Source organism: Sceloporus occidentalis, unplaced genomic scaffold, assembly GCF_023333645.1.
Source record: "Sceloporus occidentalis isolate IW3139 unplaced genomic scaffold, rSceOcc1.0.p SCAF_2, whole genome shotgun sequence".
NCBI classification, from domain to species: Eukaryota; Metazoa; Chordata; class Lepidosauria; order Squamata; family Phrynosomatidae; genus Sceloporus; species Sceloporus occidentalis.
This window is the reverse complement of record NW_028316982.1, coordinates 102,682,180-102,703,397: the sequence shown is the minus strand read 5'-3', so window position 1 is coordinate 102,703,397 and position 21,218 is coordinate 102,682,180. Positions and strand designations below refer to the sequence as shown.

At 39.1% G+C, this 21,218-nt stretch overlaps 1 protein-coding gene across 2 annotated transcripts; it reads left to right on the top strand.

Annotated features, from left to right (window-relative positions):
* The first annotated feature begins 1,561 nt into the window (after positions 1-1,561).
* On the top strand, positions 1,562-20,058 carry LOC149318798 (nucleolar RNA helicase 2-like). Of its 2 annotated transcripts, none has more exons than XM_089510479.1 (15): positions 1,562-2,020; positions 3,790-4,044; positions 5,153-5,228; positions 6,719-6,897; positions 8,537-8,654; positions 8,902-9,087; positions 9,902-10,047; positions 10,201-10,350; positions 11,783-11,944; positions 13,074-13,193; positions 13,410-13,483; positions 15,223-15,382; positions 15,941-16,075; positions 16,930-16,974; positions 19,752-20,058. In XM_089510479.1, exons 1-15 carry the CDS (start codon positions 1,577-1,579, stop codon positions 19,983-19,985), a joined length of 2,484 nt encoding a protein of 827 aa, XP_089366605.1. In that variant the 5' UTR covers positions 1,562-1,576; the 3' UTR covers positions 19,986-20,058. The 2 variants fall into 2 exon arrangements, with proteins under 2 accessions (XP_089366605.1, XP_089366604.1); XM_089510478.1 differs by having other exon boundaries at positions 3,787-4,044.
* The last annotated feature ends 1,160 nt before the right edge of the window (positions 20,059-21,218 follow it).

Sequence of the window (21,218 nt, the reverse complement as noted above, 5' to 3'; positions counted from 1 at the left end):
GCTAAGAAGGTTCCTAAATGCTGCTAATGCAGCAGATGAAAAGGTACTGAGACGGGGGCTGCAGGGGCATCAAAGGGCCAGAGGAGATGGGCAGGAAAAAGTGGATTGACCCTGCGTTTTCTGAAAATGGGTCATCCACACTGCCCACTCCCAATGCAGGCTGAACACACATGGGCTGTCTGCACCATGTAGCATCAAGCCATGCTGCGCAGTTATCTTTTTTGTTGTCACCCCTCACCATGTATGCGCACCATCACACAAACACACTGCCTGTGACCTAGTGATCCCTCTTCCCAACCAGATTCCACTCCATTGGATGGCTGCCCATATAATTTGCCACACAGTCGTGTGTGCAATGCATGACCAGTACAGTGTGTTGGTGCATCCGTGGTCCCAGTGACACACTGGCAAAGCACAGTGAGCCCCCCGTACATGCCTCTTTACTCCATGTCCTCCTGTTGGAATACCTGGTTTGTGTATTACATCTATTGCATTATTGGTGACCATGTTTTTGTTTTGCCACAGCCCCGCACCAGCACCGGACCAGTATCAGGATACACATTTTCCACCTTGAGTCAGAGTACCCCAGCTTCTTTTTGCTCGTTTTTAGCCTTGGAGTGCTGCTTCATTCTGCTTCACAACCACTTCTACCTCATGCATCATCTAAGCAGCAAGATGAAGCAGCACTTTGGGGCTAAAACTTGGAGCAAAAAGAAGCTGGGATATTCTAACTCAAGGTGGAAAATGGCATCTGGGTGGGAAGAAGGGAGTAACTGGAGGTTGCTGGTGGTGTATTTGTGTAACGGTGTGCATGCATTTTGCGTTGCCTCACCCTCCTTTATGCTTATGACACCCAGGCTGTTTTTGCACTGCAGAAACAATCCCATTTGACACCACTTAAACTGCCATGGCTCAATGCTAAGGAATCCTGGGAAATTGTAGTTTGTTGTGGCACCACATTGCTCTCTTGACAGAGGCCCAAACACACCGCAGAAATAATCCAGTTTGAGCCTTCTGTAACTGCCCTGGCTCAGTGCTAGGGAATTCTAGGAACTGAAGTTTATTGTGGTGCTACAGAGCTCTCCGACAGAGAAGGCTAAACGTCTCACAAAACGATAGTCCCAAACGCATCTGAGGAATAGACTTAAGTCTATGAAAGCTCATGCTGCCAACTCCATTCTTGCAGTTATGTCTCCAAGGTGCAACAACATCTCTCTCTACGTAATAGTTCCCAGGATTCCCTAGCATGGAGCCAGGGGCAGTTAAAGCGGTCTCAAAATTGGACTGTTTTATTATGTATTTATATGTATTTATTTTATTATCAGTGTGTTTTGCACCACAGAAGTCTAAACGCCTCCCAACCCCCCCCCCCCAGTTCCCCTAGCAGTGAGAGCCAGGGCAGTTAAAGCGGTGTCAAAGTGCGTTAACTTCCACAGTGCGGATGCATGCACGCAAGCAATCGATGAGCGATTGGGCGCCATTTGCAATCTACTCGAGAAGGCCTGCCTCCTGGGCCTCATGATGATGAGGGGAGGCCCAACTGAGGCGAAGGGGGCGGTCGCTGGGGAGAGAAAGCATGGGCTGGTGGTGGGGCTGGTGCCGGTTCTTGTGGGCCCGGCGATCTCCGAAGAAGGCGCTACTGCTGACTCCGGGCCTAGAGCGCTGCTGGGCCTCCTCGCTTCTTCTCAGCCGCCAAAATCGAGGCAGCGCTTGGGCCTCGCAGCTAGGCCTCACATTCCCCTCCTCCTCCTCCCTCCGCCGTGTGTCTCCTCCTTCGTCCCTCCTAATTTACGCCGCTCCTTGGGCGGAGCTCTTTCCTTTCAGGCCGGCCTCGGGAACGAGCAGCCGCCTTTGCCACCATCGCCCCAGCGGCTCCCAGGAAATGCCCGCCGCTCCCCGGCCAGACCCTCTCAGTGAGGACGGAGAGATGGAGGACGTGGACCCCCAGAGCCCCATGGGCCCAGAGGCCGACGCCAGCGAGGAAGGAGCCGACGGCAGCAGGAGCCGAAAGAAACACAAGGTCCGAGGAGGAGGAGGAGGTTACGTAAGGCCTCAGCCTCGTGGTGGCTGCAAGCGAGAAAAGCCGGCAGCAGAGAAGGAAGGAAGGAAGGAGGAGGCCAGGAAGGGGGGTTTCCTCCGCCATTATTATTGGTTGCGTCCACACTGGAGAGATAATCCGGTTTGGCACCGCTTTGACTGCATTAATGGCTCAAGGCTATGGGATTCTGGGAGTTGGAGTTTGTTGTGGGGCCCAGAGCGGAGCAAAGCTCCCAGAATTCCATAGCCTTGAGCCATTAATGCAGTTAATGCAGTCTCAAACTGGGTTATAGTTTTCAACCCCTTTGCCTGATGAAGAAGCCAGTAGTGCTCTCAAAGTTTGCAACGTGTACTTTACTACGCATTATGGTTGGCTCCATAAAAGTATGTTGTTGTGCTTTTGTTCCCACTGTGCCTTTCTCACAGCCATCCTGCTCAGCCCAGCACCAACCTTGGCACAGTTCATGCTGTAAATACAGTATATTTTAACCACTGCACCACACTTTACCTCTCCCTTCCTAAAAAGGGACTTTAGAAATCATTCAGGGCTGCCTAGTGCTTAATTTGTAACATCAGGTATGCCAAGGTTGGCACTGGGTTGAGCAGGGTGGTTTAACAGTGGCATAGCCTAAACAAAGTACTGTACAGTAACATCCAAAATCCACAAAAGTGATAGTTTTATTGGGACAACCAAAATGCACAAAATATATGTCGCAAGCTTTCAAAGCTCAATTGGCTTCTTCATCAGGAAAAGGTGTATAGTATAAACAGCAGTGAGAGCTTATGTTGTCTTCTGAGAGCCAAGTCCCATTTACGTAAAATGCCATCTCGGGACATTTGGGCCATGAACTCCCTAACTACATGTCATCTTTAACACCACTATAGAGTAAATTAAATGCAGTGATACAGGTTGAATCTCCCTTTTCTGGAATTTGGAAATCCAAAATACTCCCAAAACCAAAACTTTTTTCATGGGTGGTTGATATAGAGACACCTTTGCTTTCTGATGGTTCAATGTACACAGACTTTGTGTCATGCACAAAATTGTTTTAAAATATTGTATAAAATTATCTTTTGGCTATGTGTATAAAGATAAATGGAACCAAAATGAGTTTTGTGTTTAGACTGGGTCTCATTTCCAGGCACAATATAACATATTCTGTCATTTGCTAAATTCCTTGTGTTAAAAATTGTTTTAAAAACAAAGGCGATTCTGAAGATGTGACATGAGGTGTAAAGGACTATATTGCTCATAAGTGTATGCCAGCTGACATTTCAAGAGCAGTTCTTAAACTAATGTGGATGCTGTCTTAAAAGAGCCTTTCAAGGAAGGATATATGCTATATGGTTATTTTCTTCATTTTGATCTCTGTTGACAGTGTTACAAGATGAACATTTTCTGTATGAGTGTAGGGATAAATTAGCAAAGATCACTGAATCTTCAACACATTTATTATCATAAAAGAAGAAATCTGTACATTTTATATATAAGTAAACAGGACAGATGTTTAAATTGCAAAAAGAGATGAATTTTTTAAATCTTTTATCTTTACTTAATTTTGAAACTGAACTGTGTGGGGACATATCTTAGAGCTTTTATTTTCAGACTTTATTTCTCTAGTAAGAATGGGTACCTTTTGAAACTTCTCTACATTGCAATGAATAGTGAGGGGGAAATGTCTCCCTAGAAAGCTGAGTGACTATTAATCTGCGATTGATTTTTCTTTCTTTGTTATTTTTGCCTTCCAGAAGGATAAAAAAGATAAATCTAAAAAACAAAAAGCGAAAAAGCACAAATCCCAGCCAGAGGAAAATGGGCTGTCTGATTCAGAACTGGAGCCTCCCAAACCAAAGAAAATCAAGAAAAAGAAAGAAATGGTGGATGACATTGAAACTGTAATTGCAGAATATGAGACAACATCCTCTGTAAGTAATGGGGTTGATCACTTGAAAAAGCAAAGCAACGCTGAAGAATCAAATACAGATTGTGAAAGTGACCAAGATCCGGTAAGATGACTTCTCGAGATGTTTAACTTTGTCTACATAACTCGATTGTTTGTTTGTTTGTTTGTTTGTTAGGTTTTGGATGGCAAGCATGTTGCAGAAGACACTCTTGATTTAAAGTTTTATATGGGATTTAAGTACTGTGATATCGGTCCCATTCTCTGAGTGCAAAAATAAAAATGAATTAGAAGATGTCAGGTGTTTTTGCTATGGATTTTGTAACAATACATGCTCTTAGCAAAAATATGTTCCTTTATAGCTATATTATTTTGCTTCTAGTTGTGTACCTTGATTTATATGTTTTTTATATATTTATATGTTTTGATATACATTTGCAAAACTAAAGTGAAATTACAACATAGATTGCCATTACAAAGTACTATCAGTGAAACAGTACTGTAAAATGCTTCAAATACAATACAATCGTTTTTTCACTAGTAAAAAGAGCACTAGCACTAAGATGAATAGCACTAAAAAGTGGGTTAAAACATCTTAGCTGATTTTTTAAAACTGGGAAAATAAAATGATCTACATACCTGATAGAGGAAGACATAATGCTAAATGCCAGGTAAACGCCCACAGGAGGCATTCCATACCCATAGTTTTTTTAAAAAGGCTGGAAACACTATCTGAAACTCTGGTTACCTGCTGCCAAGTGGTATCAACTAGGGGTAGGGAAAGTGTAGCCTCTAGGCGTTATGGGGCCCCAAACTGTTTTTTAGGCCCCCGTTCTTTTTTTTAAAATGTGCAAGGCAAAACACTACAAAAATTCTCCCAGATTTGTGCTTTATCATCCCTCTATCCCATGTTTTAAAATTTTCAAAAAATACATGAAATGAAAAATGGAATTCCAGCTGATTTTTGCTGAAAATGAGACTTCAGCAGCCTCACAAGAAGGTGAAGGGGTAAAAATTGGTTTCTGCTACTGTTGTCCATGACAGGGGCCTGGCCTGGATGGCCCTTGTGGTTTCTTCCAATTCCATGATTCTATGATTTTTTTTCTCTCTCAAAATGTAGCCAGTGATCTTCTTTTTTGACATATCCAGTACTTTTTTGAAATGCTTTAAATTAATGTTTACAGCTCCTATTCTGATTGTTCTTAATCCAACAGGAATTGACAGAAGAACAGAAGCAAGGAGACTTCTCCAATTTTGATATCTCTAAAGCAACTCTTGACCTTCTAAAAGGTATATTCTTTCAGTGTTTACAATTCAGAGTAAAGCAATTCCCTTTTAATCCCTTTTAACAAATACTTCAGTAGATGTGATATCTGATGATATCTGTAAATGACTGAGAGACGCTGTATGAGGTTTGGTATAAGTAACAGAGGGGGGACAAAATATATTAATAATGTATTTATTTATGATGTTTAAAGACCACTTTCAGGACCCTTGAGACAATATACAGTGGATAAAAACATTTTAAATTATACCTAGATAAAAACTTTAAAACAAACTTGAGTGTTAAGTTTAGATTATTAGAAAACAAATTGAAAATAAAATGGCGCTTATTACAATGCTGTTACATAAATCAGTGGAGTGACTGAACATTGACTCTGTGCAGTTGTGGCCTTCTGTCAGTAAGGATGTGATGATCCTGGAGAAGATGCAGAAAAGGGCAGCAAATAATCCGAGAACTGGAGCATCTTCCCAAAGAGGATGAAGTACAGAGATTAAAGACACTTTGTAGATTTTCTCAGTTCCCAACTAACTCTTACATCTAGAATCCATACATGCTTATTATTATTTTCATATCTGTTAGGAAGCAATAGGTCCAGAGATCCCCTGACCTAATAACTAGTGTATTTATTATCCAGAATTCCAAATACATTTAGAGAAACTACTTGCCAAATCTGTACAGAAAAAGCCCCAAATGGACGATAGACACTTTTTACAAAAGTCAAACTTTGTGGGAATACTAAAATTCAATATTATTATTTCTTACAGTTTGAGACAATATGGTTTGTTACAAACCATGTATTGACATGCACAATTTTATATCAAGTCACGGACAAGAATTAAATTGGCAATTATAACATTATTTGTCAATAGAAACAAGTATTTTTTAAAATACCTAGGCTGCATCTGCACTACAGAAAGAATCCACTTTGACACTGTTTTACTGCCATGGCTCAGTGCTATGGAATTATGGAAATTGTAGCTTGTTGTGGCACCAGAGCTCTCTGACAGAAAGCTAAATGTCTCGCAAACTACGGTTCCCATAATTTCATAGCACAGAGTCATGGCAGTTAAAGTGATATCAAACTGGATTATTCCTGCAGGGTGGATGTAGCCAAAGCTAAACTTTAATAAGTGTTTTGTAATTGATAATCTGTGTATTTTTATGTGTTTTATGATTGTCCTTATCAGGCAATAAACTTTTAATCACAAAACAATGAAGGAAAAACAGGTTATGAGACAGTCATCCATTTATGAGTAACAGGAATATCTGATTGATGAGAGTGTTGTTAAAATGCTGGACTGGATATATCTTAATCTATTTTAGCGAAACAATTGATTATATGCTGAAAATGAATCTGTTTTCTTCCATTTGTGAATAAAAGTTCTTGGTTTTGTTCACTTCCTGTGAATTGGTTTGTATTGCACAAGAACTGGTGAGTGGTTGTTGAATCATGCTCGATTTATATATTTGTGATAAAAGCCTGTGTTTTCTACAGCTCGTGGAGTTACCTACCTGTTTCCGGTGCAAGCAAAAACTTTCAAATATATATATGATGGCAAAGATGTGATAGCTCAAGCTCGTACTGGAACTGGAAAAACATTTTCTTTTGCCATTCCATTAATTGAAAAACTTCAGAGAGATTCCCAAGAACGAAAAAGAGGCCGAACTCCAAAGGTAATGAGATTGGTTTTCCACATTATGACATAAGACAGCTATATAACTACCAATTTGTGTCACATCCCTACTCATTCTTAGGGTGGAGGGGAATGGAGGCTACCTTGACTTTCTGTGGAAGCATAAATGGGCACAGGTTTAAACTGAAAAGTCAGATTTGTTTTCTGGAGGGAATCTCAACAAGCTTTCAAAAGACTGCAATTAATCTGGAAAGTAAACTACATTGGAAACCATTGTAATGAGGATGATAAAAAATAAAGTCAAAGAAATTTTAATGCAGCTGTTGGGAGATTTCATGCATTGAGTACATACTTTTTGCATACATGATGGAATACAGAGTGGTCAGAACACTGGGAGATGATTGTCCCAGTGTTTCTATTGAACAGTGTTAACCATGCTCAAAAGGACTAAAAATGTAAGAACATCCTTTAAAACTTGAATTAGAAAGATTGGTTTCTTATGCTAATAAATATGTCACCTTTAAACATTTCATGGCAGACAGATTCAGTGAACCTTCTCAGTTACACATAAATTGTTGGTCATGTGTAGACTATTGAAATTAGTAATTGGAATAAGCATGGCAAAAGTTGTCATTGGTCCTTTGATAGCATGATTTCATGGACTCTTCACACCTGGATTCTGCCCCATCCCCCATGGAGGGCAAAAACACAGAAAAAGAATGCACAACAAGCAGAAACTTTCCCAAAATATCAACATAAAAACTACATGCACACACTGAAGAATAATAATAATAATAATAATAGGATTTATTTATATGCCGCCCAATCACTGGGAATCCGAGTGAGTTTACAACAGAGGGGATAATAGACGGTTCCCTGCCCTCAGGCTTACAATCTAAAAGACACGACACAAAAGAAGGGAATGATGGGGGGGGGGGGGAGGGGATCAGGTCCAGCATTCTTCTCTGCCTCTGAGGCCTGGACCAAGGCAGATGGACCGGAGGGAGGAGCCTCTTTCTTCAGGCTAGCCCTGATGGAGCTGGGCCAGCCTATTCTCTCCCTCGTAGGTCGAAAGATGACAGTTATGGAGGGAGGAGCCTCTTTCTTCAGGCTAGCCCTGATGGAGCTGGGCCAGCCTATTCTTTCCCTCATAGGCCAATAGATGACAGTTATGGAGGGAGGAGACTATCTTCAGGCTAGCCCTGATGGAGCTGGGCCAGCCTATTCTCTTAATAGGCATGGTGATCTGTGGGTAGTCAAAACCACAACCTGCCAGACCTCCAATAGGAAGGTCAACTGTACTATGTAAAGTTAGTTACTCAGAAGAAAGTGTCACTCTGTTCAGTGAGATTTGCCCCATTATAAGAATGCATAGTATTGCAGCATAAAATAGAAGCTGAATTTAAATACATTCCAGATGAGTTTTCTTCCTTCATGGTTTTGATGTTGGTATTTTGGGAAAGTTCCTGTGTGTTCCTGCTTGTAACATTGCTTTCATTACAACTAGCAAGCTTCAGGATTTTATTTATTGTTGTAAAGTTGCATATATAATGTATTCTCTTATGTTTAAAATTTTTTAAAAACCACTGAGGATTGAAATGAAGTAATTCAATCCTTAGTAGTACAGCACTGCATTAATTATTATTGCCTTGCTAATTGATTTTTTAAAAATTATTTAGGTGCTAGTTCTTACTCCAACCAGAGAGCTGGCCATGCAAGTAGCCAAAGACTTCAAAGATGTCACAAAGAAACTGACCGTAGCTTGCTTCTATGGAGGAACTGCATATAACGGACAGTGTAAGATATCAAAAGTAGCTGTATATATATATTTAAAAACCTTCAAATTAAACTGTGGTAGACATTGTGGGGTATTTGCATTTGGACTTTTACCAAAATAATGTCTGTCGGTTTCAGAAAATTGCCCTGGATGAGTTTCTATCTTTAGAGACAAACTAGTTATATGTGCTGTTCAAATTAGCTGAAATGTTAGACTTTTACATGTTACAAGATGTGGAAGTATTTGTTTTGTTATCACTTCTTTTAGTTGATCTAATTCGAAATGGCATTGACATCCTGGTTGGGACTCCAGGGAGAATCAAAGACCACCTTCAAAATGGCAAGTTGGACATTTCCAGTCTGAAGCATGTTGTCCTGGATGAAGTTGACCAAATGTTGGACATGGGCTTTGCTGAACAAGTAGAGGAAATCTTAGCATACACTTACAAAAAAGGTAAATACATAATCTATGTGGTTGTCTCAAATCATAGTACAGTTGCCCCTCAGTATCTGCAGACTTGCCATCTGCTGATTCAACCATCCACGAATGGCAAGCCCACCTTCTCCCCAGTGGCAGCACATGCAAGTGGCCGCACCACTATTAGGGACATCACCCATTGTCCTGTGGCGGTGCATGCATGTGGCTGCATCACCGTTAGGTTCTCTTGTCCCCAGTGGTGGCATGGCTGTGTGCATGCACCAAAACGGGATAGCGTGGGGGGGGGGGCTGTCCCTAATGGTGTGGCCAAGTGCACCTATCACCATTGGAGACAACGGAACTTGAGTCTCAAAAATGAATAATTCGAGCCCATTCTGCATACAGCCCATTTCATTTAAAAGTAGAAATGTGTGTCACACAATATTTATGAAAGAAATGACACACTGAAAATGTGTCATTCCCTGACTGTAATAAGTTAGCCTTGTTGGGATATTTCAAAAATGATTTTTCAATTAAACAGCTTTAAAATAAAGTATAGTATGTTGCATGACAAATAAACACGACAAATACCATAGATTTCCATTACCTTTTCACCACTAACCTTGCTCATAGATACTTCGAGAAGATGTTCAAGATATCACAGCAAATGTAGACACACAGTCATTTCACTTTTCTTTTCTTGCCTTAGATTCTATGGACACTCTTTTACCTGGGCTTAGTTTATTTCAAATGTGAAATAATTTGAATATGATTTCAAATGTTCTCATTTATTCTTTCATTGTGGAATTTCTTGTGACATTGTATGACACAAAGATGTGTTTTGTTAAAGATTCTGAAAGCAATCCGCAGACATTACTGTTTTCTGCAACTTGCCCACATTGGGTTTATGATGTAGCGAAGAAGTACATGAAATCCAAATATGAGCAAATTGATCTTATTGGAAAGAAGACTAAAAAAACTGCTATGAATGTAGAAGTAAGTAACTTTTTCCCTTTAAACCAAGACTACGTTTGCACAGTTATAGTAAATATAATTTTTTAAAAAATAAATAAATAAATTTCTTAGACAGATTTGCTTTGATCTGTTCTCTGTTTCCTTGCTAATCAGTACAACTTTCTTTTCCAACAGCATTTGGCTATTGAGTGTCATTGGTCCCAAAGAGCTGCTGTCATTGGAGATGTTCTTCAAGTCTACAGTGGTAGTCATGGACGTACCATCATATTTTGTGAGACAAAGAAAGAGGCAACTGAACTGGCTCTGAATGCCTCAATTAAACAGGTACAATGATCTGATGTCTCAAAGGGATTGCTACAAAATTAATTTACATTTTAGTTGACAGTAGTCTAACCAGGTAAAAATGAACAATTTAAGAAATAATTAGGGCGAAGCAGATAGGCAGGATAGCCCCAGGGCAGCAACGAACACACACTATGGCCCAGAGGGCACCTCCTCCTGTGGCCCCAAATAAGAGCGAAAAAGATCTGCTCCTTCTGGGTCTGGCTTTGGGCCGCCGGCATGGCTTCCAGGCACTCTGTGAGCATGCGTTGTGTAAATGCTATGCCCCTAGAGCGGCCAGAAACCACCCTTCTCTGCCCATCTGTTTTGGGCCATTGATCTTAAAATGAAGAGTAGTTACAAATTTATTTCTGAATGCTTTTAAATTAATGAAAGCAGGATTAATTGCTCTTCCTTCTGCATAATTGTAGTAACTTGACTCAGGCCAACATCCAGTAGTGTACTTCTGTTAAATCCTTCTGTTTCTAACAGAATCAGTAATCCTCACCCCCTGCTTCTTAGAGACCTTGTGCCACCCTGAACCTGGTCTGGGAGCTAGAAAACCATCAAGATCAGGTTTGGGGAACAGAAGGAGAAAGGGGAGAGGAATATGTTTCCAACACTGCTGGCACTGAATACAGAAATAAACCATTGCTTACTCAGTTTTTGGACATACAATGCCCCCATGTCATACGTGGGCACGTCCTACGCAGCTTCCAGCATATGGTGGAAGCAGTGCCCTGTGCTCGAAAAATTAATGGCACCTGCGCCACTGTAGGCATGAGCTCCATTATCTTTAATAGGGCTTGAGCATCCGTGAAATTTCTCTTAGCGGGGGGTCCGGAACAGATGCACCGCATAAGGGAAGGGACCACTGTAGTTTATTTTGTGTGTCACACATTCTTTTCTCTGTAGTGGATCTCTCATTGGCTTGCATTTGAAATCAGCTTCTGCCCATCCCAATCCTTGTCTTGTTTGGTGGCAGACTTCTGTATGCTATACAAGTAGATTATGCAAGTTCATGAGATGTTCCAATATTATGTCAACATTTTCTTTTAATAGTTTTCCATAGTTTTTGGTGATGTAGAATGGTGTTAGAATACCTAGAGTTGCCAGGTGTCTTGCTTTCTTCCTACATGTCTAGCTATATTGGAGGCCATTTCAACTGTCGCGTAGTACAAAAGAGTCTTGTACATTTGTTTGGGATGGTATTCATGAAGCTGGAACAAAAACACTTGACAGATATTTTGGACAAAGTACTGTCCATGAAAAAGGGGAATAGTACTAGGTATGATAGAATGTGGATGAAATAATACTCCGGCATCAGAATATCTGGATGCTTGTTTAAATTGCATGGGGTGTGGGTGTGTGGGGGATTGTGACTCTTGATACATGGACCATTCTGTCTATAATTTTAACTGTTCTTTATACTTAGGATGCACAGTCTTTACATGGAGACATTCCACAAAAACAGAGAGAAGTCACCCTGAAAGGATTTCGTAATGGAGCTTTTGGGGTTCTGGTTGCAACCAATGTAGCTGCCCGTGGTTTAGATATCCCAGAGGTTGATTTGGTAATACAGAGTTCACCACCAAAGGTAAATTACTACTATTTGTTACGTCTATATTGTTATATCTATATTGCAAAACAGAAACATTATTTAATATTGCTTGCTTAGTGACGTGGGGGTAGTTTTTAGGCCTATCAAAGAGAGACTCCATCTGTTTAGCTCCCTCTTGTATTCTAACACTTGCACCCTTGTCATATTTGCCTTTAATGAACTCCCCAAATTTCAGTTCAACAAGGGATTGTAAGATCAAATCAAAGATATTGCAGTGTATGAATTTTTCTTTGGCAGATTCATTCAAACATGGTCTTCATTAGACAATTTGTGATGAAATCTATGGAAACTCATCTTCTGCCCCAAGCACAGTGTGCACTTGGTGAATGCAATTTTCATCCTCCTAGGAAGAACAAGAATGAGGAATGACTTAGGGGCTGTGCAGACTGCCCCTAAGGAGTGGTCTGCAGCCGCCTTCAGCTGCACCAGATCAGAGTCTTGACAACCGCACGCCACAGCCCCAATCTGACCTTTCCAGGGTGAGATAGCCATGGCATCATGGCTTTAAGGCACTCTTTGGGCGCTGTGTCATGTGGATGCATCACCAGAGGAGTACCACGCACTGTGTGGAGCAGCGCATGGCATCATGGTGGGGCATGTGTCATATACGGCCTGCACCTACTCCACCTCCAGACCGGCCTTAATGGCCAAGTCTGCACAGAGCTGAACTGCTTTTTAAGGCAGTTCTTAACTTTAGCTTTCAAACAAATTTCCATGTTGTTGCTGTTGTAACTGTTCAGGATATAATATTGTCTGTCTTTATACAAAGTTAGCTAAACACTTGTTCATGTCAGTAAATATAGACCTGAGAGGCAGTCTGGTGCAGAGGTTTGACTGTTGGGCTAGGACTCTGTGAGACTGTAGTTCATTTAAATCTCTGCTTGGTCATAGAAACCCTTGGGCAAGTTGTACTTTCTGCCTCAGAGGAAGGCAATGGCAACCCCCCTATGAACAAGTCATGCCAAGAAAACCCTGTGCTAATGTTGCAATAAGTTGGTATTGTCTTGAAGGCACACAGCAACAACAAGCAAATCTAAACTTGGCTTCACTGTAGTATGATAGTAATTGAGAGTACCCAATTCTCGTGATTTTTTCATTTGTAAAGGATGTAGAGTCCTATATTCATCGTTCTGGACGCACAGGCCGAGCTGGACGAACTGGGATGTGTATCTGTTTCTATCAGCGCAAAGAAGATTATCAGCTGAAACAAGTAGAACAAAAAGCGGTAATTTCCTTTGGATTTCTTGTGTCTTCTGAGTCTCTTGTTTGTTCTGTAGCTTAGTCCAAGCATACATCTCTTTTATTGGAACAATATAAACATCTGTAAGATTTTATATACAGGAACACAGTGTAGACTTTTAAGTATTAAATAGTTATGATTAAAATGTAAACACAGCCACTTTTTTATTTGTTAATTAAACAGCCTGTCTTCCAATTTCAGGGGATTACTTTTAAACGTGTAGGTGTTCCAACAGCAACGGACATAATTAAAGCTTCCAGTAAAGATGCAATCAAGTATGTTCATTTTTAACTTTTATTTGGGATTAAATCTTAAAGCTAATGTTAGTCTCTTCCGATTTCAAAAATCTTAGTTCTAGGGGATTTATGTTGACACCTTTTCTTGGTTTCCAGTGTCTTTATATGCATGTTTCCTTATTTAGATATCTAATTTGATTAAGATTTTACTTGCATACAAAAAGCTACAGTACATTGATACAAATATGTATGTCATTGAAATCACCCCTAAAATTGTATCAGAGTGCATTTGTATCTAAAATGGCACCCTGAAAAATAGAAATAAAATTAGTTTAAAATATTAAATTTTACATAAGTAGCATTGAAATTGTTCTTTATGATGGCAATATGATATATTTTGAGAATTCATAATCTTGGCAGTGTGTGGGGCATACACCTAAGTGATACTGATTTTAGTATTCTTATAGGCCCTTAGAAAACATGTATTTATTTTTATAATTCATTAATATTTTAGCCTTGGAACACATACAATCTTATCTGGTTTTGAAAGCTGACCAGGGTCTGCCCTAGTTAATATACATGAGTAAGATAATATTTCAATAATATATGGGATCTCCAGGTAAGGCTAGGATATAGTCTATTCTGAACCGCTGCAGTGCAATTGCCACTTGACTTTTTAAAAAATGTATTTTTCACGTATCATAATTTCAATCACATACATAACAAGGGACACACATAATAAGGAACAATCATAATGGTTTATCATGTGAAATTAGAACAGAGTTAGGAATTTTCCTTGCAGAAGTCATTACTACTACTTGTGAAAATGGATTTTCAACAAAGTTCAGAGTTGGTACTATTGGCTTGCTTAGGTCCAAAACACACTGCAGAAATAATCCAGTGTGAAACCGCTTTAACTGCCCTGGTTCAGTGCTGCAGAATTCACGGAACTGCAGTTTTGTGAGACATTTATTCTTCTCTGTCAGAGAGCTCAATGCCACAACAAATTCCTAGGATTCCCTAGCACTGATCCAGGACAGTTAAAGAAGTCTCAGATTGGATTATTTTTGCAGTGAATCAGTAATCTGATTCAGGATAAAACCACATTCTGTTTTTCTATTTAGTTAAGTTAATGCAGTGTTTAGAATATGTGATGAAATAATTTAAAGTACTGTACTTGTATTCAAAATATTGAATACCTTTTTGCAATAAAAATATTAAAAGATTTTTGGAAAATGAAGATTCAGGATTATTTACTGGAAAAAAGAAAAGAAAAACATATTTTTTCTCTGCTGGCAAAATGATTCTATCCTTGAGATAGTTTCTTTTTAATCTAACCTGTTTTGTCATGGAAATTGATTAGTCTTTGTCTTTTGTTTTGTTTCTTTGTTAGTATTGGGGTAAACTAATAAGTACTTTTTAAAAAAAATCTGCTTAGCTAGCTTTTTTTCAGCTATCTTCAGGAAACTGGAAATTTGCTGTTATGTTGTGATTAGGAAAATGCATTTTGCACCACAGTAACAAATCATTTGGTCAGCTACCAGATGTAAATGAATTTATACTCATTTAATCTGAACTTAATTTAGGGTTCTAGATTCACAATTTTGTGCAGCTTTATTCAGAAGTCATCCCCACTACTCATTGTGTCTTACAAATGTGCTTCGAATGTAGCTTAAGTATGTTAAGTTTTTTATTTGGATATTTCATATGATGATGATGAAATGTATATTTCATTTCAGTGGATTTGTATATATTGAATTCTAAAATGTTTCATTTAGATCTTTGGATTCTGTTCCTCCATCTGCCATTGACTACTTCCGACAGTCTGCTGAACGACTGATAGAGGAAAAGGGAGCAGTGGAAGCTCTGGCTGCAGCTCTGGCTCATATTTCAGGAGCCACATCCATTGAGCAACGTTCTTTACTTAACTCTGATGCGGTAAATATAATGCTTCCATAGGCTCTCTAAGAATAATTTTACCTTTCTAACATTCCTGAAATGATTCTCCTTGATTTGTATGACATAGGGAAGTTCCCACATACCTGCACACAATTGGTTCCATTCGTGTACTGGATGTTAGTATGCAAACACATTTCATTTTGACTATGAACCAGTGCAAGCTGGCCATTTTAACTGCAATTAAGGCCTAAATTCTGTTGTGAGCCTCAACTACATACAGTACATTCATTGCATCAGAGTAGTAATTTGGTAAATCAATATTTATGTAAGTTTCACTGAACTATTGGCCTACTCTATTTTGAGACTAACAGTAGGATTCAAGCCCAAGAAATCTTGGCAGTACATTTTCTTTCTTACTTACTACTTCCCTCCCTCCTCCCCAATAACCATTATATTAGAATAGGTAATAGTCTTTAATAGTACTTAATCAGGATTTCTGTTTAATGGGTATTTGACACATGCTTAAGAATATGTCTATATAACTGCTTACTTACAGTCATTTTTATTGTAAACCTATGTTGCTTGGGTCTTTTGAAGGGTTATGTGACCATGAGACTTCAGTGCTCAGTAGAAATGCACTCAATTGGCTATGCTTGGCGAGGTCTAAAAGAGCAGCTGGGCGAGGACATTGACAACAAAGTGTTCAGAATGCGTTTTCTCAAGGGGAAGACGGTAAGAAATATTGTTATCTATAGATTTTGTAGATATTATTAGTTCATTATTCTGTGGCATTTAATTGTCCTATTTTATCTGTGGTGTGAAAAGGACAGGTTTGGAATAGAAAATCAAAGTGACATTGGTAAGGTGTGAAGAAAGGTTTTTATAACTGTGAGTCATGTTGTCCTAAGATAGATTTTGGGACCTATATTAGAGAAACTTGGGCATTACTCACTGCTTAAGACACTAGTACCAGTAATTCAGTCTTCCAATATTTTCCAATAAGAACATTACTAGTAGTACTCTGGATTGATGTGAAAGAGAAGGATGGAGGCAGTTTGAAAGTTTAGAAACAACAATTTATATTATAAAAAGAGAAGGGGGGGAGAACTCTAGCAACACATTTAAGACTGATCTTTATTTTTGCACAAGATTTCATGGACATCAACCACAACAAATATAAATACAAACATAATTTATATTGTAATTAACGGAAAAATAAAATAAAAGCACTCTTGTAGACTTGAGCTCGGCAGTTATGATGAGGAACAAATCCTTTCAGTCCTTCATTATTTGACTTCTATTATTTATAAATCAGCATTCTCTTGAGACAAAGCAGTAGTTTCTTTTATTCACAGCTCTGGAAAGCACTTTAGCATTACCCGTTCATGAACTAGATCAGTTGTCCCTGTTCTTATAATCTGACTCAATAACTTGTAGTAGGCATGTTTTTAACAGAACAGGCATTTGGTACTACAGCTTCTCTGCTATGCTGTTTTAAAACATGTTAAGTGTTATTTATTTTGTAGAGTATGTTTCAAGTTACTTTCTTTGGAGACTAATAGTGAATGCATTTCTTTTATGTTTAGGGTGTTTGTTTTGATATTCCTGTAGCTGAACTAAATAAAATGCAGGTGAGATATTACTACTTAATTGATTTTTTTTTTTTACTAAAATACTAACAAATACAAATTTGATGATCAAAATAATTGTAATTAAATTGGGGAGGAGGTATTTGAATCGGTATTCAAACTCAGAATCTCAGTTATGCTGTAGACCTCACTAAACTCAGAAAGTCTGTCACAAGATTCCCATACACTTAAAAGGAATAAGTACACATTTAAAAAAATATTTAACTATTTTAAAATATTTAATACCAAGCCTTCTTTAAATGCACACGTTTGCTATGCAGAAAAAGACAAGCCATATCCTAGCCAATTCCCAGTGTGACCCTAATGTGAATTAGCTCTTAATCTCAGATATTTTTATTATTTGTGTGCAGCTTCGGCCCCTGTCAGACAGTCTATAAGTAGTTTTCAGTCATGACCATTCTAGTTAAATTACATAAAATATAGAGTATTTGCCTGTATCCTAAGGGGTAGGAAACTTCTGTAGTTGTTATACTGCAGCATTTGTTTCCTTTCTCAGTTTTTTGGATTTTTTCCTTAGAATTCTTTCACTTTTCAGTCAGGTGAACAGAGTATGGTATAAATGTAAATTACTTCTGACCACAAAGTGAAAAAAGTAAATGAACAGTCCGCCCTCCCTGGATTCAACCTTCTTTGGACAGCAAGCCCGCGTTGAGGCAGTGGAGGAGGAAGATACAGGGAAGAAAGAGGAGTAGGAAGGAGGCAGGATGAAGGAAGAGGTGGGAGGAAGGAAGCAGATGTAGGGGAGGAGGCCAGCTGCCCACTCACCACCAGTGAGAGCCAGGTTGGAGGAAGGACGGACAAGGTGAATTCTGTTGTCCTTAATGGTGGTGTGGCTGCATGACCGTACCGCCATTGAGAATAATGCAGACTTGAGCATCTGTAGATTTTAGTATCCACGAGGGGGTCTGGAACGAATCCCCTGTGGATATTGAGGGCCGACTGTACAACTTTCAAAGACTAGTGATAAGAATAGAAGTTTATGCTCGTTCCATGTAAAGAATGCTTTCTCCAATGGAGCCTGCTTGACCCCAACATTATCATCTTAGTGATGCCATATTTAGACATTTTATCTACTCCTAGATATTTGATGGAGGTGACTGGCTAATTTAAAATTTTTAAATATTGCCATTACCCAATTATTCCTATGATTTTTTTGGAGAGGAAATTTTATATTGTATATTGTTACATAATTTTTAAATGTTTATACAGTTCGCCCTCTTCATATGCAGGGATCTGTTCCGGATCCCTCCGCGTATGGGGAAAAACGCGTAAGCTCAAACCCCATTGGCTGCAATGGGGGAACGCTTACGCATTTGGTGCAGTGCACGTGTCATGGGCGCATGCATCATTCAGTGCCGGGTGGCTTAACCTTCTGCATAAGGTTAAAGCCATGTATGGCGCGGGCGCGCTGTATATTTTAATTTTAAGATGCTGAATTCAGTCCTTTTTAGAAAAAAGCAAGACATGTTAATAGTTTATTAACCAAGTCACATTAGTAAAATATTGATGAAAATAATTATCACTTGGGTAAAGTTTCAAAGCTACAAAATGTACAAGATCACTCATCAACTTATTAGAAACATAGAATCATAGTTGGAAGATACCTGAAAGGCCATCCAGTCCAGCCCCCTCCATGAATACCCAATCAAAGCACTCCCTGTGACAGATGGCCATCCAGCCTCAGTTTACAGAGCTACGAAAGAGACACCACCAAGGGAGTTTATTTTACTGTCAAACGTCTCTTACTGTCAGGAAGTTATTCTTAATGTTTACATGGAATCTCTTTTCCTGTAATTTGAACCCAGTGCTCTGGGTCCTATTCGCTGGAGCTGCAGAATACAAACTTGCTCCATTTTCAGTATGGCATCCTTTCAAATATTTAAATGGAGATCTCCTTTTAGCAGTTTCTTCTACAGGCTAAACATACCCAGCTCCCTAAAGTCACTCCACATAGGGCATGGTTACCAGACCTTTCACCATTTTGATCACCATCCTCCGGACACACTCCAGCTTGTCAACATCCTTTTTGAATTGTGGTGCCCAGAACTGAACACAGTATTCTAGGCGAGGCCTGACCAAAGCAGAATTAGGCCCAGTCAACAGAAAGCTAGGCCAAATGAATTTTTTTTTTTTACTTAATCTTTATTGAACAACCATACAGCAATAAATAAACGAAAAGAAAAAAAGATCCCCAATATTTGCATCATTCTTTTACCTACTTAAACCTTACAGTACATTCCCCCCACCCCACCCTAATTCTTCTACATTCTCTGTCAAACTGATAATTTATTAATAGCTCTACTTCTCTTCGAACCTCTATTGATTAGTATTTTTACCTTGCTACCAACCCCGCATATCTAGATGCTTTTATATTACACTTTGAAAGCCCCTGATTTTCAATTTTAACATCTTTTAGTCTTATATATGTATATATATATATAAACATAAATATAAGAGGGGGGAGAGAAAGTCTCAGAAACCATCCTCATCATTAACTAAAGGGAGAGTTCTTTATTTCTTTAAGAGGCACCATCTTTTTTTGCAATATTCCAGAAATGGCAAATGAAAATATTATAATTGCTTGCCTTTGAGGATTACTTTGGGGACTTCAGGGCAAGCACTAAGGGAGATAAATTCATCTTTCATTTCAGTGAAAAATGAATGTAATCCAAGTGTTTATATTTTATTTTCTGTAATGACAGTAAATATTGGTTGCACAAAGAGGCACTTAAGATCACAAAAAACTTTTTTTTTATTAGCAAACCTGGCAAGACACAAGACGCTGGCAACTCTCAGTGGCAACAGAATTACCTGAGCTTGAAGAATCACCCAATGAAGGTGGCCGAGGTGGCGGCGGCGGCGGCTCTGATTTCAGGAATGGGAGACGAGGTGGTGGCTCCAACTTCAGAAATGGAAGACGAGGTGGCGGCTTCAACAGGAACGACAGATCCAGAAACAGGGGCCAAAAACGAAGCTTTGACCGGGCATTTTGATCATTTGCTACCATCAAATATAATTGGGACTAGCTTTGTTGTTTTATCAGAAGTAAAGTTGATTTACACTTTTCTTATGTGCCTTTTTTACCAACTTGGTTTTATCTTATTTATACATTTCTGGTTGCAAAACTCACATATTAAAATGTCCTAATGTTAATTCATTGCACAGGTTTAAACAACAGGAAACAAAGGGTTTTTTTTTAAACAAGCAAAACACTCCCAACAGATAATGGGGTGGAGGGGACTCCATATTGTATTGCCTATAGGCTTCTGTTTTTCTGCATCCCTTATGGTTTTAAAGGTACTGTTTACTGTCTTACTGGCACTATTTTGATCATCTGTTTGGAGTTTTCTTTTCTCCCTTGCATAGGCTTAGACAGAAGTATGGCTCTGCAGTTTGTCATCTTGTCACTAGAATAACAAACCAAGACAGTATCTGGTGCTGCTAAAATTATTATGAGTGCTCAAAGTTATTATATGTTATAGAGGTAAAGTGGTAGGAGGAAGGAGCTTAAAACATCTTACGTTTATGGCTATGGAGCCAACCATGTTGTCAAACCCTTCATACCTGAAACAGCACATACCTTTGTCTGGATGGACTTGATAGATTTATAACACTAAACATTCATGGAATGACACTTCAGAATCTGCTACTGCATGCTGAAACAAAGCTAGCAATATGGGTGGTTCTTGGGTCTTTCAGTAAGAGAAAACATATCACTAGAACTATTAACTTTGAACCTTCCAACAGCTTTGTAAGAAGACTGAAGTTACATTTTAGTTACTCCTGTCTCCTTTCAGTGTGTGGAATTTTTAAAAATAAGATTACTCTTACGGAAGTACTGTCTAATCCCATACAGTGAGCTGCAACAGCTGTGGGGAGACTGGTGTTTGTAAGGCAATGGAACATGTGAAGTAGAAGGCTTCATGGCCGGCATCCATAGTTTTGTGTGGGTTTTTTGGACTATGTGGCCATGTTCTAGAAGAGTTTATTCCTGATGTTTTGCCAGCATCTGTGGCTGGCATCCAGCCACAGATGCTAGCCACAGATGATGGCAAAACGTCAGGAATAAACTTCTAGAACATGGTCACATAGCCCGAAAAACCCACAAAAAAACTATCAACGGAACATGTCACTTAATATTTTCAAATATCTATCCTTGTCTGAGAAGTTGCTTTTTGTGTAGGCAGGCAGATGATAAATTAATTCACATGGTAAATATCTGAATA